General features: G+C 34.8%; 1 protein-coding gene across 2 annotated transcripts in view; it reads right to left on the bottom strand.

Annotated features, from left to right (window-relative positions):
* ARAP2 (ArfGAP with RhoGAP domain, ankyrin repeat and PH domain 2) overlaps nt 1–24,753 on the bottom strand; it is a 127,624-nt gene that overhangs the window by 17,215 nt on the left and 85,656 nt on the right. For both annotated transcript variants that reach the window (XM_071743784.1, XM_071743785.1), the window contains exons 23-29: nt 24,136–24,241; nt 22,164–22,311; nt 21,606–21,674; nt 14,983–15,057; nt 13,894–14,011; nt 10,414–10,542; nt 4,114–4,253 (exon numbers count right to left, since the gene is read on the bottom strand). In XM_071743784.1, coding sequence (XP_071599885.1) covers nt 4,114–4,253; nt 10,414–10,542; nt 13,894–14,011; nt 14,983–15,057; nt 21,606–21,674; nt 22,164–22,311; nt 24,136–24,241 — 785 coding nt within the window. The remainder of the gene's footprint in view (nt 1–4,113; nt 4,254–10,413; nt 10,543–13,893; nt 14,012–14,982; nt 15,058–21,605; nt 21,675–22,163; nt 22,312–24,135; nt 24,242–24,753) is intronic.

Raw genomic sequence — 24,753 nt, 5'->3', positions numbered from 1 at the left:
ACACAAGCAATCCAGCTGATTTCTAGAGGGTGTCAAGGATAATTTCTTGACAACTGTACTGGAATGGGTGATGCACAGCTGGATCTGCTATTCACAGACAAGGGATGCTGTAATCAGTGGTAGTATTTGCCACATTTACCATTAAATAGTAGAGCTCAAGATCCTGAGGGTAAAAAGGTCATGAGTTAGCAGAGGACAAATCACAAAGATTAGAAGAGCAATACTTGGCTTATTCAAGGATCTGATAAGTGGATGTCCATGGGAGCTGCCAACTCTGAAGGGTAAAGGAGCTCAGGAAATCGGGAAAGGTTTTAAGGCATTCTCCAAGATTAAAGCATTTTCCAAGAACAGTAATGATTCATCTCAATAGTCAGGAAAAAAAAGAATTATCAGGAGACAAGCCCAGGTAAATAAGTAGCTTCTGGTGGAGCTCCAATGCAGGCAAAGGTGGTAGTGTACAGGAGGTGGAAACAGGGATAGACTATGAAGTAAGAAATTTAGAAACACTTCTCAGGACATACAGATATGCTTTTAGTAAAGCCAAAGCTCCTCTGGAATTGAGACCTCCTATGGACATTAAGGGCAACATGAAGAGCTTCTGCACTGGTGTCTTAGTAAAAGGCTGAACAAGGAAAATGTTGATCCAGTGCTGAACAGGGAGGGTGAATTAGCAACAGCAGACACAGGTAACTAAGGCTCAGGTAACTCAGCATCTTCCCTCATCAGTCTTCACACCATCAAATTCTTCTAGGCCTTTACACTTATAGAAAGGATTCAAAAAGTAGAGTAACAATTGCACCACGGGGACATTGGATTGAATCAGGAAGGGCATGACTTAAACTTCTCTCAAGTAAGTCAATTGGATCAGATAGGCTGCATCCAAGGGTTCTGAGTGAAAACCTTGAAAGGCTGCTCTGTATCACCTTGGACATGTCAGAGATCAGGGGCAACTGCTGGTAACTGGAAAAAGGAAAAGACTGCATCCATTCTCAGTAAAGACTGAAAAGGTGACTTGAAGATCAAGTTGCCTGCCAGGCTCATTTCATTCTGTAGGGAAATCCTGGAATGGGTTTTCTTTCAGCACATCTGAACCCATGGAAGAGAAGGTGCTACTGGGAGCATGCAGCATAACCTATGTAGTTTATTTCTACAATAAAATTACTGGATCTCAGGATAAAGGAGGGGAGTACTGGATGTCTTTAATCTCAGCTTTATCAGCTTACACTATCTCCCACAATATTATTCCACCCAAGCTGGGATGTTACAGTCTGGTTGGGTGAATATATAGACCAGTAAAAACTAGTTGCATGATCAGACTCAGAGGGTGATGGTTAACCAGACATACACTAACTGCAGCCTGATGACAAGGGGAGTATTGCAGGGGTGTGACCTGGGGCCTTCATCAATGACCTGGGGCAATCAATCATCAGGTTTGCACAATGACTCAGAGGAGCAGTCAATGTGCCTGGGGGCAGGGCTGACTTCCAGAGAGACTAATACAGGACAAAGAGATGGGCCAGCAGGAATCTTATGAAATTCAATAACAATAAATACCAAACCCTGCAGCAGGGAAGGAATAGATACCTGCAATGACACAGACTGGGGAGCAGCTCTGCTGAGAAAGACCTGAGGGTACTGACAGATGGCATGAGACCATAAGCCAGAAGTGTGTCCTGGCAGCAAAGTCTTTCAGGAAATGTTAGAAGCACAGACCATAGGTCAAGGACTGATTTTCCCATTCTCCTCAGCATTTGTGAGACTGCATCTGCAGCCTTGCATCTAGTTTTGGGCTCCCCAGTAAAAAACAAAACCAAAAAAAATCAATAATCTGGAGTGAGTTCAACAGAGGCCCACAAAAGTGCCTGGGGACTGGAGCACTTGCCCTGAGTGAAGAGGCTTGACCTAACTGCACCCCATCACCACCCACAGGGAAGTTATCAGGAAGACCAAGGGAGGCTCTTTGCATCATGAGAGGATGACTAGACACAAGGAGAAATTTTTCTCATGAGAACAATCAGGTATGGCAACAGGATGCACAGAGAAGCTGTGCAATCTCCATCTTTGGGTGTTTTCAAGATGATGCAATTTTCATTGTATCAAGCCCTGAGCTACCACTTCTGACCTCACTCGCTAGCCCTACTGTGAACAGGAAGTTGGACTAGAGATCTCCTGAGGTTCCTTCTTGCCTTGTTTCTTGAACAAACTACCTCCAGCCAACCTACAAAAGACACATGCACACCATGTATGAAAACTGAACATGCCTGGAGGATGAAATGCTGAAAGGAAGTAATAAATTCTCATGTATACTCTCCTATTACAAAACATAACTAACACCTAACACAACACACCAACATCCTTTCAGTACTTTTAGGTCAAGTGTTTTAGCTTTCTATTTAGAAAAAAACCCACACCAACAAACTTAACAAATCTTATAATCCCAGTACATAAAGCTACTTCATAGTGTTTTCTGTCCTGGATTTTCCATTTCTCCCTCTACAGCTATTAACACTCCAGTGTCATGAAAAAGAGACAATTTGAGATGACAAGCATTTCGGGAAATAAAACAAAAAAGCCCACAGTTTTATGGTTGGTATTCTTGTCTAACTTCACACTCAAAGCATAGGTACTGCCAGGATGAAAAATGCCTACAAAATAGAGTATTTAATTAAACAACAATATACTCACAAAAATGCACCATAAGAAAGCCATTTGTCTGTGTGTGAGTTTATCTCCTAAGTACTTTGCATTGGTGTGTGGTTTCAGTCAATTAGCACAATACTGTAATTTAACATACAGTACCATGGAAACTTTTAGCTTTTTGATAATTGCTCTTCAACAAGAGAAACACTTAATAGAACATATCTCCACTCACACATACAAACTTAATTTGCTGTTATTGAGAATTTATAAATTAATTAGTACATGCAGTCATTAAATAAAATTTTCCGTCTGCAATGCCAGGCCTTCCTACTGTTAATTTCTAAATATGACTACAGTTAAACCAAGATTATTATTAGTGATAGTTGAATATCTCTCAAAAGAAAATAAACCAAAATGATATAGACTATTCTGTCAGAATGGTATTTCCATTTGCCTCCTAAAAATCAACTATAAAGCCACTTAAAAGTAACACTGCTCAAAATTCCACCCGAGTTGGGGAATTCAATGTTTTAGAAATGGCTAATGAAAGGAGATTATGAAGCTGTACAACAATTCCACCAAAAACTTTTTCTAAGACACTAATTAATTTTTTATAGGCATATTAATTTATTCTCATGTATATGCCCATTTGAATTTTAGCACTAAATTATGAGACACTATTTTTGACATTCGGGGCCATTCTAATTAAGATTATATCCATAGTATCAGAAGATAACACAGTATGCCTTTTGTATTAGCTTACTTAAGCAATAAAGCTGCCTTTATAAAAAGTACTTTTATTAAGGTCAGCAAGTCTGTATATGTACTTAGCTTCCTACTTTAATATAAGGTGTGTACACCAAAACCCATTCTAAAAAAAAATCCCATTAAATATTTAAAACTGAACCAACCATGCTATTAAGTATGCTTAAGCTTGATTCTGTGAAATTCTAAGGTATGTCTAATTATCCATATTAGTTTCTGGAGGACTGAGAATACATTTGAAAACTGTTGCTGGGAAGCAGTGGAAGATTTTGCTAGTGAACTGAGAGCTACTGTTTCCTGTAGTATCTTACATCATGACACTTGTAGGTGTAAGAACCTTGTTGGTTTTATGTGAGTTACCAAGTTTTATGTGAGATACCAAGACAGCATGCAGCTCACTTAAGTTCCATATTCTGCTACATCTCTCTGCAACAGGTTTTAGGAAAGCCTAGTCATAGCACAATCTTTAGGCATTCCCAAACATTTTTATTTTTCAAAGCTTATCGTAATTACAATAGCTGAATAAGCAACTGATTCAAACTTCTTTCATTAAGGCATCTGCAAAAGAGTAAAATAAAAATGTTGTACTTCAAGCCACGACTCTAGAAATTGTCATTTAACATCAGAAATGTTGTACTAAAAGATAGCTTACGAGTTAAGTGCTTAATATAGCTTAAGTGCTTAAGAGTTTGGTGCAGTTTGTTGTACCTTTATATCCTTATAAAGAAGCAAGTTTCTTTCCCGTAACACGAAATAACGCTCCTGAAATTTGTTTCCAGACAGTAGTTTTGATGGTTCTTCTTTGTACTTCAGATTGCCTGCTTTCACACTACCTTTCTCATTTTTCTCTATCAAGAAAGTAAAGAAGCATATAGTTAGAATATTTTACAACAGTAGAAGCTCCAAGTTTTTAAATGCCTCCAGTATTAATGCTTCTCAAAAGACTAAGATTACAATTCCATGATTAGTTATGTTACATATGTAAATAATAAAATTAATTGAATCTAATATACAACCATACCATTATATTAATCTATAATATGCATTTAAATATAATACATATCCTATATGATATATTAATATAAAAGGTATTCTTACATATTGGCATTATGATTTTAGGTACACAGAAGGAAAAAAAGTCAACACACTTTAATTTAAAGAATCTTTTCAGAATAGAATTTGTGGGTAAGTCAAAAGTACAACATGGATACTTTTAATTTTCGTGCTTCAGAGAAGCAAAAATTTTCCATAAAGATCTGATGTTGTGATGAGTCTCTACATATTTCTATACACACAGAAACATACATATAACTGGTAAAAATAAGAATAAAAAACCAACCCAAACCACTACTCCGCAGCAGTCAGTTTTATAAAGCACATTCTTTGTACTAAAAAGGTCTTTATTAAAAAAATAATAATAAATCAGAACCATTGAGGGTTTTTTGTTAGACTAGATTTTTCAGTACATTCTCAGCAATTTAAAATTCTAAACAAAATAAGCAAAAAAACTTTTACCAGTACATATCAACTACTGTACCACCACTTCCAGGCGTTTTTGGTTTTCCTATTCTGCCCAATATATGTTGCTTTAAAAAACAACAAACAAACCTAGTTTATTACCATGTCCCAGCAATTCTACTTACAAAAAGCAGAATCTTTTCACAACTAATTACTATAATTACCATGCTGGTAAGTCTCATGGATATAAACACAAACCAACATTTTAACAAAGTAAGGAACAACAAAAGAAAAAAAAAATCCCACTTGAATCATATGAAGTGTATATGAAGAAGCACAGAATTCAGCAGAATTCTGAAGTGTTCTTTTTTACTTGAGGTACCTAGTGCTGGAAGCAGACTGCCAGCATGAAGGGAGAGAGAGCAGCTGGGCAGGAGATGAACTCTTCTTCAATACCATTTTTCTTTGAGGAGGGATCCATACTAACTGGACTAATAATTCCTTTATCTCAAAACACCAAAATCCTACTGCTTATGCTGTATTTTGGGTTTCACTACCTATTATCTTTTGCCAAATGTAGATATTTCCTGTAAGTCATTCACTTTAGGAAATGCTGAATAAACTTGTTTAGGCGTCCCAGAATTAAACCACTAGTTTTTATAAAGTATTCATTTCAAGATAGAAAAAAACCCTGTACTGTAAAAGGAGTATGTGGTGTACGAAGAATAGCATCCTTAACCTTAACTTGGCTTTTCACATTAAAATTCCACTTAAGATTTGAGTATCTGATATAAAACTATTGTTGAGAGGCAGCACTCAAACTGAAAAAATAATGTTTTAAATAAATCAACAATGAAAAGTAACATAAAATACATTTTCATTTGGTCAAGAAAGACAGACATACAGAAAATACCAATTTCCACTGTTTGTGTGAGCTTTTCTTATTTGTGAAGAACAATGACACACAGCCACAGCTAACTACACAAATAGTTATGCTTTGGAAGCAACATTTGTTGTATCATGTTCTAGTCAACATTATGTAGTTTTTCCACCTTCATACATTCTGCTAAATGAGCAGTCAAGTTCTGCATGACATGAAAGGTGGCAAGGGACAATTAAGAACTTGCATAAAGCATCACTAATGAACATAAAATGCAGGATCTAATACAAATATATTGCATGTTCCTGCTTGCAGCTACCTGTATTTCAGTATTTGTTTTTTTTTTTTTAAAGAGCCTATAGACAATTTCATATATGAGTATTTAGGAAGAGCCCTAGAATTTTAATACTGAAAAATGTATTAATGCATCAGGTGCATGGATGTCTATGCACAAGATGTATAAGAGTGATATGCAGCATCAAACATCCAATTATACAAATACACTTTAAAGTGCTTACAAAAAACCCAGTTAGGTTATATTTCAAAAATCATTCAGATTCTGCTATCATCTGTACAGTGTAAAGAGACTTTGGGAATAGCTTCAAAAGTTGTATCTCAATCTCATATTTCACACTGGCTAAGAAACAGCTGCTTAAAGAGTCAAAATTAAATTATTCCTTCTACTAAACTTAATTATTTGCAAAAAGAAGATAATTAAAAATTGTGAATCTAATTTCCCCTTGCTTTATTAGAACAAACTGAAGTTAAGAAAAGCATTAAAAATATAATGGAAATTAAAAAGATAATAATCTTCTTTGATTTAATCAAATAAATTAAGACATTCTAATCAGCATGTTTGCCATGAAAGGGAAATCTCAAAAGAAAAATTCCCAGTATTTTCATGAGAGTTTAAGTTAGAATCTAAAAGACAGAATCTACACATCTCAGCAAGCAAAATGAGAAGTTACTTGGATTGCCTCACTTGTAAGGGCAAATATGCATGCACAGTTAAAAAAAGTCCTAACATATACCCTCTCTGCTAATATCTATTTCACATTCAGAACAGAATATGAATCCTAATGTACACAATCACAAGCTTTTTTTTTTTTCTTTTTTTCACGATAGCAAATGAAGAATAGCAGGATACTGCCACATCTGTACCAAACTGCAGTATTTTAAACTTCTGCACAGAGCTCTGAAAATGACAAAAAATCATTCTAAACTTAACAGCATTCCCACCACACCAAATCTATCACACACTTGGTACTTCAAAAGATCTTAGAAAATCCTGAAGGAGTAAAAAGAGTAATCCTCTAAACTGATGACATTCTGTATTTTTTCAAGGCCAATATTTCATAAGGCCCACCCAAAATAATTTGGATGTGTCCTAATCAGAATGATTTTTCTGATCTGAACTTTACAAAACACACAGAACTTTCTAGAATTTTGCAATGACAAGAAACTAGAAGCACTCAATCCATTTCAGGATTGATCCATCTACAGGTTAGAAGTTTGTGTTTCAAAGAATATCTCTGAATAAAAAACATTTTCACAGAAATTAATACTTGTCACTCAAAAAATTACTCTCTACTGGTAAAGTTTCAAGTACCTAGATACACACACTTCAAAGTAAATCTACTTTCTCATATTCTTCTAATGAATAAAATTTTAATTTTTATTGGGGAACATTTTTAAGCTAGGAGAAGGAAAAGGGTCTTGAAATAGAACTAAGATGTACTGAGAATGTCTTAGACCAAGGCATGCTTTGCCCCTCTGAACAGCAGTTTAAAGAGTGCTCCTGAAAGCAGCATGAAAAGCTGTAGAATAAATTGTCAAGAGAGAATAATTAAAGGTCTGGAGGAAAGTGGAAAACTCACCACCAATTTGCTGAAACGTATCAATACAAATAAACTAACTTTTTCTTTTTCCTTTGAAAAGGAAAGTTGATTTCTGACAAAAGAAAATGTGTATCTAGACTAATACAATGTTTGACATTGCACAACATGAGAAATTAGTTGAAAATGGAGATAATGAGGATGAGTATAATAATTATGAAAAAGAATGTACTAGGAACATAGGAAAAGCTGCACTGACAGGAAAAGCAATCATAAGCTGCTAAGATGAAATGTGGCTAATAGAGTTATTCCTTTAGGCTCACTATTGAACATTATATCAAACTTCATTAAAGTCTTTGGAAGAAAAAGGAGAAAAGTGCTGACGACACAGAGGTCTCTGGGAAACAGAAAAAAAGGACAGGAACACTGTATACTAGTCTGCAAAATTTTAACATAAATCAGAGAACCAAGGAAACTTCATGAAACTCAGTTATAAACATAATATGATCACAACACTTAGTATTACTGCAAAGGAGGACATCCATTCACCCACTTCTTCATTTGTATGTACTGAATCCACTGTTAAAAAACCCTAGTAATAAATTGTAGTGGTTGGATACCTCACCTCAGCCCTACTACTCAGTGAGGAAGAATTATCTACATAAAAAGAATAAAAGACTGAGATGATTAAGGTCTCCCCTTCTTTCTTCAAGTCAGCAGTTATTTCTGATGCATTTTGAGATGGAGACCCAGTGAAACCACAACTGCCTCCTCCTCCTCTAGACTCTGGGAACATCCCTTTCCCAGGTCCTCATTAAGTGAGATCATCCTGTATCTTCTCTCACTCTGGCACTATCTAATGGTGGAAGTACAAGATTTATCTAAAAAAACCCTGTCTTTTTGTTCTGAAATAGCTGTTTACTTGTTTTAACAGTATGTGCAGATGCAATGGAAACAATGAACACATAGATTCCTGCAACCACAAACTGTGAATGAATGGAACAGACTTTCTGTGCATCTTTGCCTACATTTGCTATACACATTGTTTTGCTGAAACTACTGATACTACTCCTCAGTGTTGATAATGTTACAGAATAAATTTACAACCTAAAACTGGGCTTAAAAACTCTAACAAGATGAAATTACTATAGAACTGCATTTATTATCTTTTTATAACAAGAAACAGTTAGACAAAGTGATGTTTTAGAAATTAAAATATGTTCACAATGTAAAAATTCATTGTAATGGCAATTCCATTTTCAAGAAAAGATTTTACAATACACAGAACTACTCTGTGGAGTTTGCAGAAATCAATACTGTAAATCTCCAGTATGACAGACGTGTTTCCCCTCCAACCATTAGGAAAACTAATATAGCTTATTTAATAAGGTTTTAATTACTTTAACAGCAAAAAGTCAGTAAATATAAATATTCACTTAAAAGCCAGTGTGTCCAGACTATGGTCAAACTGAATAGAATTGATGCCAAAATTACTATAATGAGTTGGGAGAACAAATAGATGTAGAAAATGGGAGAGAAGGAGGGCAAATGGCGTATCTCCCCTTTGAAATGCACTACATTTTCTAAATTGAACTTCAGACACCAGCCTAATGCTTACATGTTTCTCACAGCAGTGGTTCACACAGTCCTTATGACCCATTCCCTTTCAACACAGACTGAGTGAGGTGATAGGAGTTCATATATCAAGCTTTTAATGAAGCAGGCCATTTCTCTCTATTCTCTATCTGCTATGACACATTTAGAGATAGTCAACCTCAGACGTAAAAGTCATGAATAGCACACTTGTTAAGGCTGGTTCACATTTGTGGAATATGCTTTTACAGGAATAAAAGATGATGAGAGGAGGTATTACTTTCAGGGGAATAGGCATAACAGGATAACTTTTACTTCTTGAAATCAAAACAGAAGAGATACACAGATGGAGGGATTAATACCTCTGTGTATGGGCAACAGAGGAAAAAAAAGATTATATATTTGAACTGTCATTAAATAAAATCAGATGGGCATTAAACAAGGCATCATGTACCCCCATTGCATGTTTTATACTGACAGCATATGGGATTTCAAGTGCTTGAAAACATTTTTTAACATCTTTGACTTCTAAACTCCTGCTTCCCTCAAAGCAAATACTACACACAGGAGATTTAAAGTCAGGTATTACTTAAAAATATAAAATAGGACTGGGAAAGTTTGTAAATCATAATTTTGTATTATATATTGGAGCTATATTTCCTTTCAAGTGTCAGATCTAAATTCCTCATCCTTTTTAAAGGATGTCTCCAAGTCATTCAGTTGCTTGAGTATGTAATTCAAATTAGCTTTGTAGTTTGGGGGGACTGGATTACATGATAAAAATTATTATTATATAAAGCACTTATATAATTATATAAAATATATAGATATGTTTTCTATATCTAATATGTATATGCATCATTGTATATACAAGATAATCGTATATATAGTCCACAGACAGAGAGTACAGTGAAGAATATGTGTGGATGCACCGTGCAGAATTGCACTATAGTTAAAGGAGCAGCCTTAAGCTCCAGAGAAGTTCATAAACTATTAAACAAATGCAGAGATTGTGCATAACTTCTATGTTCAAATGAGAGAGCTTTATAGCTTGTAGAAACAAGAATATACATAATTTCTATGTTTTAAAATGAAGTCAGTACATCCCTCAATCAATCCGTAACTGTTATAAAGCTGTAGTATTTCAGATTTTCTTGGACACTGCCCCAGTGAAACAGCTAGAAAAGATCTGCCATTTTCATGTTCCTACATGAAAAATCCAAGTTTAAAAAAGATACTTACCACTGTAGAGTTTGATCATGTCTGCTGTTAGAAATCGCTTTATTATCAAACATGCAGTGCCAGGCTCTGGTAGTGAACTCCAGTGGAGAACCTGCTCTAGGACATTCTCAGTATAATGCAGAGGGCGTTCTGAAAAATGTCAGAGAAAAAGAAGAACAAAAAAATGTAGAAACAAAAAAACCCAAACCAGAAACAAAACTGGAGGTCCTTAGAAGTTATTCATGCCTACACACAGAACTGTCTCATTCACTGCTTTCAAAGTAAGACATTTAGGTACTTCATTGACTTTCTGCAGTAACACCTTTGCTGGTAGGGTCTGCACAGGTAACAAGTATCTAATTCAACAAGAAGTAGTCAAATGTTCAGTGACTCTTTTGCATTTCATTATCAGTGACTCTTTTGCATTTCATTATCAGTTTTCTTATGTAAAGATGCTACTTTCAAACAAAATTACAGAAGTTAAGAACTATCACAGGGCATATGTTCAAACAGAATATGTTCAACAGAACATAAATATGTTCAAACAGAACTGAGATCTGCAGCTATACTGGGCCTCAGTGGTCGTGGTTCAATACAAAAATGAATCATCACAGCTACCAATTCTCTGCAATGAAAACCCAATAATTTGGAGCAGCAACGGTGGAAAAAACCCCAAAATACTGGCATAGATTATATTGTCTGTTAGTGATCAAAGCAGTCTGCCACAGACTCTTGTTATCATTAGAGAACGATGTGGTCTTACTAGGTTTTGCTATTGCTTTGGTCAGGGAATTTCCAGACTTGCTCTTTTATATTCCAACAATGTACAGCAAGACTAAAATACCACTAGATGAAGGCATGACTTGACTTACATGTGTGCACTTCAGTTGCTGAAACTTACATCTGCTGATGCATAGGTAACATCCATACTAACATGGAAACTCGGAGACCCTATTACAAGACTGAGAAAATGCATTGATAAAAAAGTCCAGCAAGGACCCCACACAAACCCCAGTTTATATACCAGCTGAAGGTAGGGAAGATCTTGCAAACAGTCCCTAAATCTGCAGTACCAGATCCAACAGAAATCTGAGTGTGAATACAAGAAGCCTAACAAAACTACCACTCTGTAAACAGCATCCCAAATCCTACTTTGTAATGCCATTTGTTGTAACTGGTCAATTTTTTTAAATTTTGGCTTTTGAGAAACCTGAACTCTGATGTGATAAAGTTAAAACAACTTGTTGCCTTTGAACAAAAGAGAATACGCCAAGAGAAAAACTTTACAAATCAAAGGCAGGAAACGCTGGCAAACCACATCTTCCTAAAACTCCAGCCCTCCCAGAGTATAAACCTACTGTTTTATTTATAGTTATATTCAAGACCATCTGTCATCATGGATTACATGGTACATAAATCTTTATGCTGAAATGCATTAGTGATTTTATTGGCAACACACCTCATTTACAAACTATCCATCAAGCACAAATTACCAAAAAAAATATAGACCTTATTTTCTAAAAGCATATGGTACCGAACATTCTGCATTAAGTTAGATAAAATTATCAATTATTTTGACATTTTTGTATGCAAATAATTCAGTTGATTTTACATATTGCAAATTTAAAATTTTGAACAGTGAGCTGTCAACACATACATTCAATTACCCTTTTACTTAGGTCATCAAATGGTGGTAAATATCCAAACCAAATCATTTTCACCTTAAACAACATTAAATATCAGGAGAAAATTACTTTTTAGAAAAATATAAGATTCTAATTTTCTTGACTTCTCAGGGTTCATTTTCAGGGCAGTATATATCAAAAAGTAAAGTAACTCTCACAAAACTTCAGAATTCAGTGTAACAAACTGAATACCACCATGCACTGGAAAGCTACAAGATCACGCATGAACATAAGCAGAAAATTTATTTTTGTAAGAAAGACAGTCATCATTAATAGGCATTTGAAACAAATCAGCAAACTTTGCTTCAAGACTCAAGTTAGTTTTTAGTTCTTTACTGTCACATTTGGACCAAAGACTGAACAGGATGAGTTTTCCTCTTTATTTTATCTGTGCTCTGGCCTTTCTATGACTGCCAGATTCAGTCATAGCCCCACAGGAGTGTTCCAGAGCAAATGCTTCTTACTACCTGCCTTATTTTTATCGTTCAACATTATTAATTCAGTTCACATGTTCTGATGCACACATTCCTCCAGGAAGGAGTTTATGAAGGAGATGTTTCATCATCAGAATCTATTATGATGGAAGCCAGGTGCTGAATTAGGTCTTTCTTTAATTTGCTTTTTGTTTCTGTTGGTTTTAAAACACTGATATACCACATTCCTTCTTTGTGTTGTAAACTTTTGTTTCAATGGGATACACTTAAATCCCCTACCAGTATTTATCTGTATTTACCTGTATTTATCTACAGGTACCCTACCTGTATTTATCTACACTCATTATTAGCTGACACCCCATCTAAGAATCTGGAAGTGAACTCTGTGTTACAACTGCACAGCAAGATGCAAAGAAGGATCAGTATTACTTATTTTAAGTCAAAAGGGAACTAATACTGCCAAAGTCAAGACTGAATATACTAGAAAAGTTAGTAAATCTGAAGAGATTATTGGTAACTCAGAAAAATAAGCACCACAAAACTATTCAAATAAACTTGGAACATTTGGGAATCTTAGTTTTCTCCATTTGTAAATAGTTTTCAGAGGCAACTTACTATGAAATGCTAATAGGCACTGATTACATTAGTGAGCATTCACCAAAATACAACTTTTTACAATGTTTAATTTAAAAATATCTACTACTTTATGTTATACTAAGTATATCTAACAACAAAGTGCAAGCTCCAGCATGCACAAAGCACTCCTAATGTTAAAAGCTCTTTATAGTTCATGACTATTGTCACAACTGTGACCATGTGATATTTACTCCTCTTGGCAGCAGAAACATATTTAAAACAAATGCTTAAAGATTCTGCTAGATAGCACCACTTGCACCGTGAGATTACACAACTTTATGCCTTTTTTTTTTTTAATCTACAAAGATAAAATAACTGACTAAATAATTAAAAAATCCTTTCCCCGAAACATTACTTGTATTTTTTTCATTTTATTTTCTGAAAAGCATTATCCTTATAAAATCAACTGCTGACATTCTAATGAAAATAAGTTCCTTCTTTGAGACTTTTTAAGACCAATTTTTCTATAGCTGATGACTAAATGAACTATAAAGCAGAGTAATACAAAGAACATTTTTTAGCTCCCCTGAATTTACAAGCATTTTAAAACAATGCACCCTACAATGTCTGGCAAAGTGTAGAAAGAAATCATGCAGATGTCTCAGTAACCAAATGTAAAATAGTAGCATGAAGGCTAAATTTTATACTTCTATAAACTTTTTAGTAAATCTAACTGAGCTTTCGATTAGGTTAAATATTGAAAATAGAAATACTAAAATTTCAACATGCATAAATTTGTCACTAACCTAGTTCTCCATTTTCAAGCACTTCAAAAGCAGCCCAGATATCTTCTTTGTTTGGTATAATGTTTTTGATTGCTAAAACATCATTAGTTAATTCTTCTGCTTCCATCAATGGTGATACCTGTGATAGAATTTGAGTCAGTTTATATAATATTACAATTAACAATTTCTGATTTATCTTTTAAAAATCTTCCTCCTCCCTAAAGTATTTTTCAGACTCCAGCATGTTTTCCTTATTTTGCTCCACGAAAATGAAATTGTAATTTCTAGCTGACTGATAACTTGGTAACTTGAAATTTCTTTACCCTTGAAAAAATAGGAAACAAAATGACTTGATATGTTTTCCTGGGTATGAGAAAGTAAGTATTACAGAAGTATAATTTTTTAAATAGTAGCAATGCATATTCCCACTTCTATTACTATTTTAAAAAGCAAGTCTTAAGTGCATGTCTATGTATACCACTTCTATGTCCATGCATAAGTGTTTGAGAGTCAGATGCTGGACACAGAAATGGAGAGGTTTAACAGTCAAGAAAAACACATTGCACTAATTTTTCTACTTCCTTTTAAGAATATCTGTTCTTGCCTGCTACAGAAATGGATTTTTTTTTTTTTTTTTTTGAGTATCCAAACAGCAGAGAACTATACTACAGGTATGTTTAAAATACTGTATCAGATACAAGTCTGAAAAATTCCAGTTATAGTAAGCCACAAAACTTTGGTTTCTTAGCACTCTAAAGCAGCCAGCCACTGGCAAAAATTTTAACCATGAGGAAGGTCATTTAAATGTACTCTTGAATAAAACCAGCATTCACTGTGTATTTGTTAATATTCTTGTCTGTTGCACTTGGAGAGTTGTGAGAATTTACACCACTGTTTACTGCAGTAAAACTAAAGGAAGACATCTCCCCTTTGAAACTGTTTCAAAATTTATGCAACACAGCAAAATAAAAAGTGAAAATTTAGAAGAACAGTGATAAATATAATTTAATTATTTCATTTTGCAATCATAGTAAAACATGTAAAAATAGATTTGGTATACTTCATGAGAAAGTGCTTAGTGAAAACACTGTATCACTTTTATACACTAACCCTGATTATAATACTACAGTCAGGCTCCTTTCTTTCCACATAAACGTCAATAAGCAAATCTCCAGCCTGGGAAACCTAAAACAAAACAATTAAAAATACTTAGACAATCTCAAAAATATTTTAAAACATCCATTTAAGTAAAATATAAACTTTATCCAGTAGATGTTTTAGGACCTACTGAACAGTAACTTTTTTTTTCCACCCACTTACCTGCAAAGTTAGTACAAATGTTGACTCTAATGGAAAAACCTGCACAACATTAATTTTTACTGCTGTAATAAAAAACCCTATGGTAATGAAAAAAAAACCCTATTCACAGATTCAGGGGCAAAATTCAAACCCTGCCTAAATCCAACAGAATCGTAACAAACAAAATGAACACAATTTACAAATACACATTCAAGAACAGGAAAACTAGGGGAAACATGAGATAAGTGGAAATTTTAAATTTACACTTAAGACTGTAAAGTTCAAGACATAAGTATACCTTGGTATCTCAAACTGTCAGAAACATAACTCTTATTTAGAGGTCAGCCAAGCTCACTTCAGATTGAAAGCAAGAGAACAGAATTTTAAACAATGAAAAAGGACAGGACAGGAGCCCCAAATTGAGTTAATGAAAAATGAGAGAAAAAATTATAAATAAGAGAATATTTCAGTCATATAGATCAATGTACACATCCATATAATAAAATTTGATTACTATGAAGACAGTATTAATTATTATTAATCACAATGAAAACTTGCCATAACATTTTTTTTAAAAAAAGAATCAAAACAAATACTCCTGCTAGCAACTTCTGTAAAATACAATGCAGCTCTTTAAATTTGTTGGATAGATACCTAAAATTTATGTACAATGCTAACATGTGGAATAATTATGATAAAGCATATGTATTACATAAGTTTGATATGCTAACTACCAACAAACATAATTTAAGAATATCAAATTCTTAAAACAAAACTAGAATTATCTTCGTGGATAAGAAATTAATTTACTCTTCTATTTGCAAGTGTCTCATGTTTGTATGCTCTGATTCCCTTGCAGTATAGTCATAAACAAAGTAATTCGTCCTAGTACCAAAAATATTTTCTAAAATGAAATACATTGTGATGCACATAAGAAAAAAAAAGGCTGAAAACTGGACCTTTTAAGTAGTTTACCCATTTAATAGTAAGCCTATATGAAGAATTAATAATAAAATTAATGTGAAGACTAACAACTTGTGTCTTATGTTTGAGAGCAGGCTTGATAGTGATGCTACTTCTCTAAGTACTACTAGAGAGGAAGAGGTTAAGGAAAGTAAAAACCAGTGCATCATATACAGAATAACATATGGAGAGAATTATAGAAAAAGGTGAGCTTTGGGATACATTCTGATTAATTTACAGAAGCTAAAACTTCATTTCTATAGAAAAATAAATGGTAGCACTCAATTTCAAAGGACATTAACATTCTTAAAAATGATGACTCTAAAGTTAGGTTAGCCTCTGAGAATGGAAAACTAATGGAAACATTTGTGAGGAAAAGCATTACAAAGCTACTTTGAAGAAAGCTGTTTAATTATAGCGGCACAGACTCAAAAAAGCTCATTTACTTGTAAAATTTGCTTTTCAGATGATATTACAGAAAAAAGTTGGAAATAAGAATGAAGCTGACATTTGATTTCCATTGGGCTCTCCTAACAACCCTATGGAGAGAAAATGTGATGTAAATGACAGCAGCTAATAGGAAAAGCAGGCGTAAGTATATGGTGAACAGGAAATAAAGAGCAGCTCATGAAGTGCCACCTAGAACAGAACTTTGGTGACATTTCAGACATTAGGACCTCCAGGCCTTCAGCAGGATTTTGGTTCAGCTGCTCTCTGAACACTGCATCAAGTGTCCCAAGAGCCACCCCTTCTGCCTGAGCCTGATGTCCAATGTCCATGCTACATGGTCTGCATCTGTAAGTCTTGCACATGCCTGGTCTTGCAAACCTCTTACACTCTGAATGTTGGTAGCAACTGACAGAAGAAGTTCAGAAGCTGAAAAAGAATGCATTTCAGCATATTTCGTTCCCTGTTTTCTTGCAGTGAAATAATGAAAGGTATCAATTTAAAGCTACACCATTTTAACTAACCACTATTTCTATTCTGAAAATATTTATCCTCTTTCAGGTCTATACTGACAAATACAGCTCATCACAACTAGCTGGGGTCTACCTATTCTTTATATAGTGTTAAGGAAAGCATCAAATGTTAAATTGGACTTAACATCAGTTTAAAAAGTTTATATGTCCAAACCTGGTAAAATATAAAGCTCTGGAATCCATATAATATTGTCTTCCAACATTATAAGTCATGTGCACTTTATATTCCTGACAGAAGTGATATTGTATAACAAAAAGGGAGATCAATCTTTTGAAAAAGGACTTTGTGTTAGTCCAGGTCTGTCTCTCCTGTATTTCCCTAGCACAACCTATTGACCATGCATAGTTAAGGAAAAGTTGAATTCTTTTAGAGCAGTTTTATATAAAATCTCAAATCATCCTAGTAACCATCTAAAGTTTCTTTAATCAGTAGGCTTCAGGCAGGAAACGCTTTGAAATAATAGCAAGAGCACCATCTTTGAGCAGAATTACTCCCTTCTGCATTGAAGTGGTCCCATGCATTAGCCATCCAAGCATTTCATGTGTTATGTGCACATGGAGTTTCAGAAAAATGTATTTTTAAATTGAAATACTAGTTACATTAATCATGTCTGCCACGGAAAAATTGGCAACTGGCATAAAATGTTCCACAGCTTAATTCAGAGGGGAAAAATGTTCATAGTCACAATCAAATTGCCATAAATGACATTCAGGCTCCTGAGGACTTCATTCCTAACTTGTTATATTCAAGGGGTAATAGGCTGACATAACAGAGAGAATGCTATTCTAAAAAGCAGTTCATACTTCAATTTATCAACCACTAAAATGTAGAAGTTTTGTTCCAACATCCCTTGCTTGTTTAGAAAGCTAAAAAGAAAAATGTTGTCATCTCTGGTGCAAGTGCTTCCAAACAACTAAGGTCTCCTGAGTTTATATTTGCTAGCTTAACTTCCAGAAAATGCCAAATAGAGAGATAACAACGATTTGATAAGATTCAAAAACATTTAAAAAAATCAAATTCAGCATTTCGTGATGTCTTCAGATACAATATTGATAGAGATTAATTAATAAAATCCACCAGCTCAGTTACTATTGTCCTTATAACAGATTGTGAAAACATGTACTGAATAGTATGAATTTGTGCTTTCCAAGTAGGAATCTGGAATCACTTCAGATAAACAATTTTCAAATGTCTCAGTGACCAAGTTAATTTCAAGAATTTTGCATTGCTTATTATCTTTACAGGGAGATCAGGCACAGCTTTACATTGAGATCATGGACTCGTTTGGGAAAAAGGGAAGTCTAACAGTCTGTATACTATTTTCCATTTTATGCCATTCAAGTCTACATTAAAGAAAAAAAGCTATAAACCAATGTACACAATTTATAATGTACATCCATTCTGCCTACCCAATACCAATAATATAGCGTAAAATATCTGATGAAGTCTTAACAGTAACATAATTCTAGAAAAGCGCGAAAGAAATGGTACTTTACTACAACAACTTTTCATTAGTAATAGACCTTTCTGTCTCCTTTCCATGCTGAAGTTTTCTAGCATATGGATGTTTGATACATTTTTCCTTTGCTTATATAACTTCATATGGAAATCCAAGGTGCTCAGTCACATCAGGTCTTAAAAAAAAAGACCAAACAGATTTTTCTGTGTTTAATTTCACTAAACAATCCCTAATAAGAAACAGTTATCTACCTGGGTACCCAACTAATTAGCCTTTTCTATTTAAACATTATTGGTATCTAAGTCACTTATTTCAGACTGGTGCCATCTTGGCAAAGCCAAGGAACATCTCGCACTCTGATACTCTGAACTCAATGACTTCAATTCCCATTTCCAAAGCAGCGACGTAACAGAGAGGCTCTAAGCCATTCCAGGTGACTATAAAGTTGTGGAAGGAATGTGAGGAGGTGGAATCAGATACAAAGGGAATAACACACTACACTGTATCTAATAAAGCTGTACCACACTGTAACCACGATATTCAAGAAAAGGAAAAACACATTCAGGTCAGCCTTTACCTTGCTCAAGGAAGTTTTTAGCCTTCTCATTCCTCATATGCATATTAAAATGGAAGAAAATGTTCAATTTCTCTTTCAGAAAGTATAAGAAACAAAAAGACACAGAAATAACCAGGACACACTCTGTAGCCTCTTGGGCTACGTTAGGCAAAACACTGCCAGCAGGCTGAGAGGTGACTCTTCTATTTAGCAGTGAGGAGGCCACAGCAGGATTGTGTGCTAAGTGATGGGCTCCTGAGTACAAGAAAGAAATGGGATTACTGGAGAGAGTCCAATGAAGAATCATAAAGATGAGGAAAGGACTATAGCATCTTTCATACAAGAAGAGGCTGAAAGAGTTTAGACTGTTCAGTCTGCTGAAGAGGAATCTTGGGAATATTACCAACACGTAAAAATATCTGAAGGAATGAAGAAATAAAAAGGAAATAAAAAGGAAAACATTGTGTTCCATTGTGTATCCAGGGACAAGGTAAGAGGTAACGGGCACAAATTAAAACTACACAAAATTCCACCTGAACACAGGTAAATAATTATACAGTGAAGATGGGTAAACAGTAGAAAAGGTTGCTGAGAGAGGCTCCATCTTTTCAGATATTCAGAATCTGTCAGGACACAGTCCCAGGCAATCTGCTCTAAGAGGCTATGCTTGAGCAGCTGTATAATTACATTAGATGATCTCAACAGGCTCCTTATAGCCTGCAATAAAGCTGTGTCAGAGCAAGTTCTGATTGAACATTAGGAAATAGTTCTTCACTGAGAGGGTGGCTTGTCACTAGAACAGGCTCTGCAGGGAAGTGGTTACTGCACTACACTTTGTAGAGTTCAATAAGTGTCTGGATTCTGCTCTTAGTCATGCAGTTTAGTTTTAGGCATTCCTGTGAGGAACAGGGAATTGGGACTGGATGATCTTTATGCGTCCCTTCCTTTTTGAGATACTATTATAATTCTGTGATAAGGCAGCATATTTTTTTTCATTTTTAAAGTTAAAGTGATGTTACCATTTTTGAAAATAATTTAAAGCTTAGCCATGTGTGTTGTGAGAATTGAGCCAGAGTCTATTAACACAGTAGGTGTAACCATCAGTAGAGATACCTAATTATTAATGCTAAAGACTTCGCTGAGAGCAAAATAAGAACAGTTAAAATCCCATTTCAATCTTTCTGTAATTCTGCCTCCCAGCAGTCTGGGGAATTCCAGAGAAACCAGTTCAAACAGGCCCAATTTTCCATGAAGGTTCTAATTTGATTACAAAGTTTAAAATTTGGAGGACTAGTTTTTCAGGTGCTGGAAGCTTTTTAATAAACACCTTTCTAATTTCAGAAAGCCTAGACTTCTATTTTAAAGAATCAAGAGCAAGTTCTCTTTTTCTATAATACGCATCCTTCTAAATACAACACACCTCATAAAGGTGATTTTCCAATGGTATCTGGGGTGGAAAAGACACAAAACAAAATGACTTCATATTTCTCACAGCTTCAGTTTTAGATAAGCTCACCTAGCCAACAGTTGCAGGTATATTATTCAGTCCATCAACAGCCTTTCAATTTTCTTTCTACTTTTTTTCTCCCTGACCAATCAAAATGTCTCTATTACCTCTTTCTCTACTCATGAAACACCTTTCATATCTCTCTAGTCCTCCCAGAAGGTATCACAAACACTAAACCATTACAGTTTCCCAGAGTTTCTTGGAAAATATTAGCAGTGTAAAACAAGCTGTAAAAAGCATTTTTGATTCTAAAACAACATAAAAAAATATTTTTAAAAAAAAAAGCCGTGCATTTTAACTGCCTTTGCCTTCAAAACTTCATTATCTCATCTTAATAAGGTCCTTATCGTGCTCCCCAAAATTAGTAAATTCCATTAAAAATACTTCAGAAAGATACTGGGTTTCTTTTTTTGCCATTACCAAGGCAGATGACCCAGACAATAAGAGAATATGAGATAAAAATGAGACTCCAGATAGCAATTCACAGAACATGCAATCTCAACGTGTATTTGCAAGATGCTTTCTTCTTAATGATGCCTTACAAAGTTCCACAGAACTCTTGCTGGAAAGCAGCCAACAGACAAAGCATTATAGAGACATATAGCATTATGCAAAGCACTATAGGGCCCCAAAGAGGCAGAAAGAGGGTCTGTCTGGCATATTGGACCCTCCATTTCCCTCAAAAGGAAGTCACCTACAACCATAACCCATTTTTTCCTTCCTGGAGATGGCTGTGCTACAAGGCCTTGGTGATAAACCATCAAACCCATAATCCAGGGACTGGCCTTCTGCATCCAGCCTCTCATACCTGTTGTACAGAGGCACCTGGGAAGAGGGATGGGCAAGGAGAGGGTTGGCTTTCAACTTTAACTCCCTTTGTTTAAGCTAAATCGAGGTATAAAAACCTATAAACAATGAAATAGTCTTATTTAAAATTGTTTTCATACTCGTTGATAGTTGCCACTTACCTGGGTGTCTTTCCACCTGGTAATAAAGCTGTTCTCTATATCCATTTGTTTAACCTGGTCTTCATTTATCTGTTCAAAATGGAGCATTTTTGATTGATTAATAAGTATAAGTGAGCTACTACAAAAATTACAACAAAAACTAGTAAACACTAATTTAATAACAAACTAAGATAAATAAAAATATTAGAGGAATATTTACATCTATCAACAGTAAATTATAATAAACAATAGTACACGGTTATAATTTACAACACTTAATCTTGTTGGTACAGAAGCAGCTATGCAAAATATCCTATCAGTCAAAAAAATTACTTTATTGGTGGGATTTGTTACTATAAACTTTACCAAATACATAATAGAAGAGAAAACTCCACGAAAAGCTGCCAAACAGCGTTACAGTGCCAGAGTAAACTGCTGCTAGTAGTATCTTTTCTACCCAATTGGATTTAATGTTCTTTCTAAGCCTAAGGAACCAAACTTTCTCATCTTTCTTGTAACCACAGCACTGAGACTAAGAAAACAGAATTATCCCATGACACTTTATAAAAAGATACCTACATCAAAAAGTTGCACATAATTTTTAATTAGATCTTCAATTACATTGACTTCTTCACTAGTGTGGCCTTTTGTTTGAAATAAGCATGAGGAAAATACCATGGCTAGGTTGTGAGGGTTCATATGATTTATTTCAGAACACTTCTGCACCCTGTTGAAGGAAAGATAAACATATTTAGAAGGTTTGTTTGTCCTTCTGAATGTCTGGGGCTTCTCCACCAAATATGGAGTTAATTTCTAATATAACAAATACATTGAATATAATAAAAAACTATTAGTCTTTATATTTTAAAATTTATTTATCTATTTATATTCTTTATCTTACATTTCAGCTCAGAAATGAAAATTTCACGTCAAGTGATATAATAATTCTTTAGAATAGAATAAAAATAAAATAGAAAAGTTCAGTTGGAAGGGACCTACAGTGATCCTCTAGTCCAACTGCCTGGCCACTTGAGAGTGGACCAAAACTTAAAGGATGCTGCTAGGGGCACTGTCCAAATGCTTTCTAGACACTGACAGTCTTGAAGCATCTACCAGCTCTCTAGGAAACCTGTCTGTTTGACCAACCTCTTGGTAAAGAAATTCTTCCTAATGCGAAGTCATGGATGAAGTTTGAACCATTCCAACATGCCCTATCACTGGATACCAGGAGGAAGAGATAGGTACCTCCTTCTCCATTTCGCACCCTCAGGAAGCTGTGGAGAGCAATGAGCTCACCCCTCAGCTTCTTTTTCTTCTAAACCAGACAAATGCAGAGTCCTTTGCTGCTCCGCGTAGGACTCCCTTCCAGCCTTTTCACCACCACTTTGCTGCCTGTCTATGGACACATTCAAGGAACTTCACTCCTTACATTGTGGGGCCCAGAACTTCACACAGTATTCCAGGTGAGGCCACACTGATGTTAAATACAGCTTCACTATATTATGTTAGGTAATTATATCCTGCAAACTTATGATCTGAGATAAAACAAAATGTGGAAAGAAGCAAGATCCCTCTTAGTTTATATAGTTATTTTTCTATCAGTTTTGTTGTTTATATAATGTGTCCGCTTTGGGAAGCAAACACTTTGAAGTGTCTCAGAATTCTGGCTGTCAGACACACTAATTCAAATATTTTCAAAGCAGATATAACAGCATATTAATGTATCTAAATTGGATATTCTAAGAAACATTGTCAAGCTCCATACTTATTATAATCTTTATGCCAATAAAGGCACTGTAAATAATCATATAAATAGTTTTTAAGGGACCTTTGTTATGTCCCTGGCTATGTGCTGTAATTTCTGAACACTGCAATGAAAAGGTTCTGCATATTCTTTACCCACCACAATTTACCAGGAATGTAACTTAACTTTTTCAATAGATAATCTAATCCAATGTAGACCATTACTATTTAACCATGACACTGCACAACCATCCAAATCACACATCTTTTATACATCCATTGCTGTTATTTCATCTAGATATGGTCTTTGTAACGTAACATATTTGTATTTTTGGTATTTTCTACCACTACTTCAGCTACAAAATGAAGCACTGATAAAAAACAAAGTGCAGCTAATTCTCAAAGTTATGACATGCAATACAGAGTATAGAGAAGAACAGCTTCCCAGAAAAATGCTGTAATTTCAAGAACTATTTGCAATAGTCCTCTGGAAGACTAGCAGACTGGGGTACACTGAGTTCATATAAAGAAGCTACATAAAAAATTACCCTGCTTGGGTAGCATTCTCTCCCTGTAAGACTGTTTTATCCCATCGACATTTACAGATACCTACTGCTAAAAGAAAACTAAAGAAAAAAAACACATTATATATTAAAGGGAATCAAATAAAATTAATTGTCACAACTAGGTTAGCTTTTGATGCTGTTTTGATGATGTTAATGAAACAAGCCACATTTCATTTACAGTAGGGTTATACTCAGAGCACTTTACAAGAATTTCTCTGCTACACAGCATCATTTGCACTGACCTGTAAAGATGTTCAATTAAAGCAGCCAAAGTTGCTCTATTGACTGGTGGAAGAGTCCGAATAAAGGCTCCGTACTTCCTCACACGTTCCTTTTCATTCTGTATATCTGCAAGAAAAAAAACAATCATTGAATATTAATAACAGTGCACACTAAAACCCAACAACAGTTCACATTAAATATATTAACATCATTTATTAATTTAAAATTACAATTAACCCAATCAGCCTCTTCTTCATAAAGGCAATACCGAGAAACTACTATTAACAAAGTCCACTACTGTACACCAGTTCAAGGAAACAGAATTATCAATAATGAGAAGACAGTTCTATATTCAAGCACCAGTTAGTACAGTTTAAGGCTAAATCCCAGCACAACTGCTTTTCCACTCAAATGATATTTAAGTTTTAGTTTGTGCATGTACATGTGCAAGAGCATCTGTGTAAGCACAAGGGCAAGTCTACTTCTAAGTGATCCCAGAGATGAGAAAGGAGAAGACCTTTGTATTTATTTTTATTGGAAAAGTGTCTTAAGGCCTGAAGTACTTTAAAGATTCCAACATTGAAGACCGATACGAGGAGAGCAAAGGGGTGGTAAGTTGTACAAAGTTACATAGTTGA

The sequence above is a fragment of the Heliangelus exortis genome, chromosome 4 (genome assembly GCF_036169615.1).
Source record: "Heliangelus exortis chromosome 4, bHelExo1.hap1, whole genome shotgun sequence".
In the NCBI taxonomy this organism is placed as follows: Eukaryota; Metazoa; Chordata; class Aves; order Apodiformes; family Trochilidae; genus Heliangelus; species Heliangelus exortis.
The sequence above is the reverse complement of the archived record's forward strand: the minus strand, read 5'-3'. Positions and strand labels throughout refer to the sequence as shown.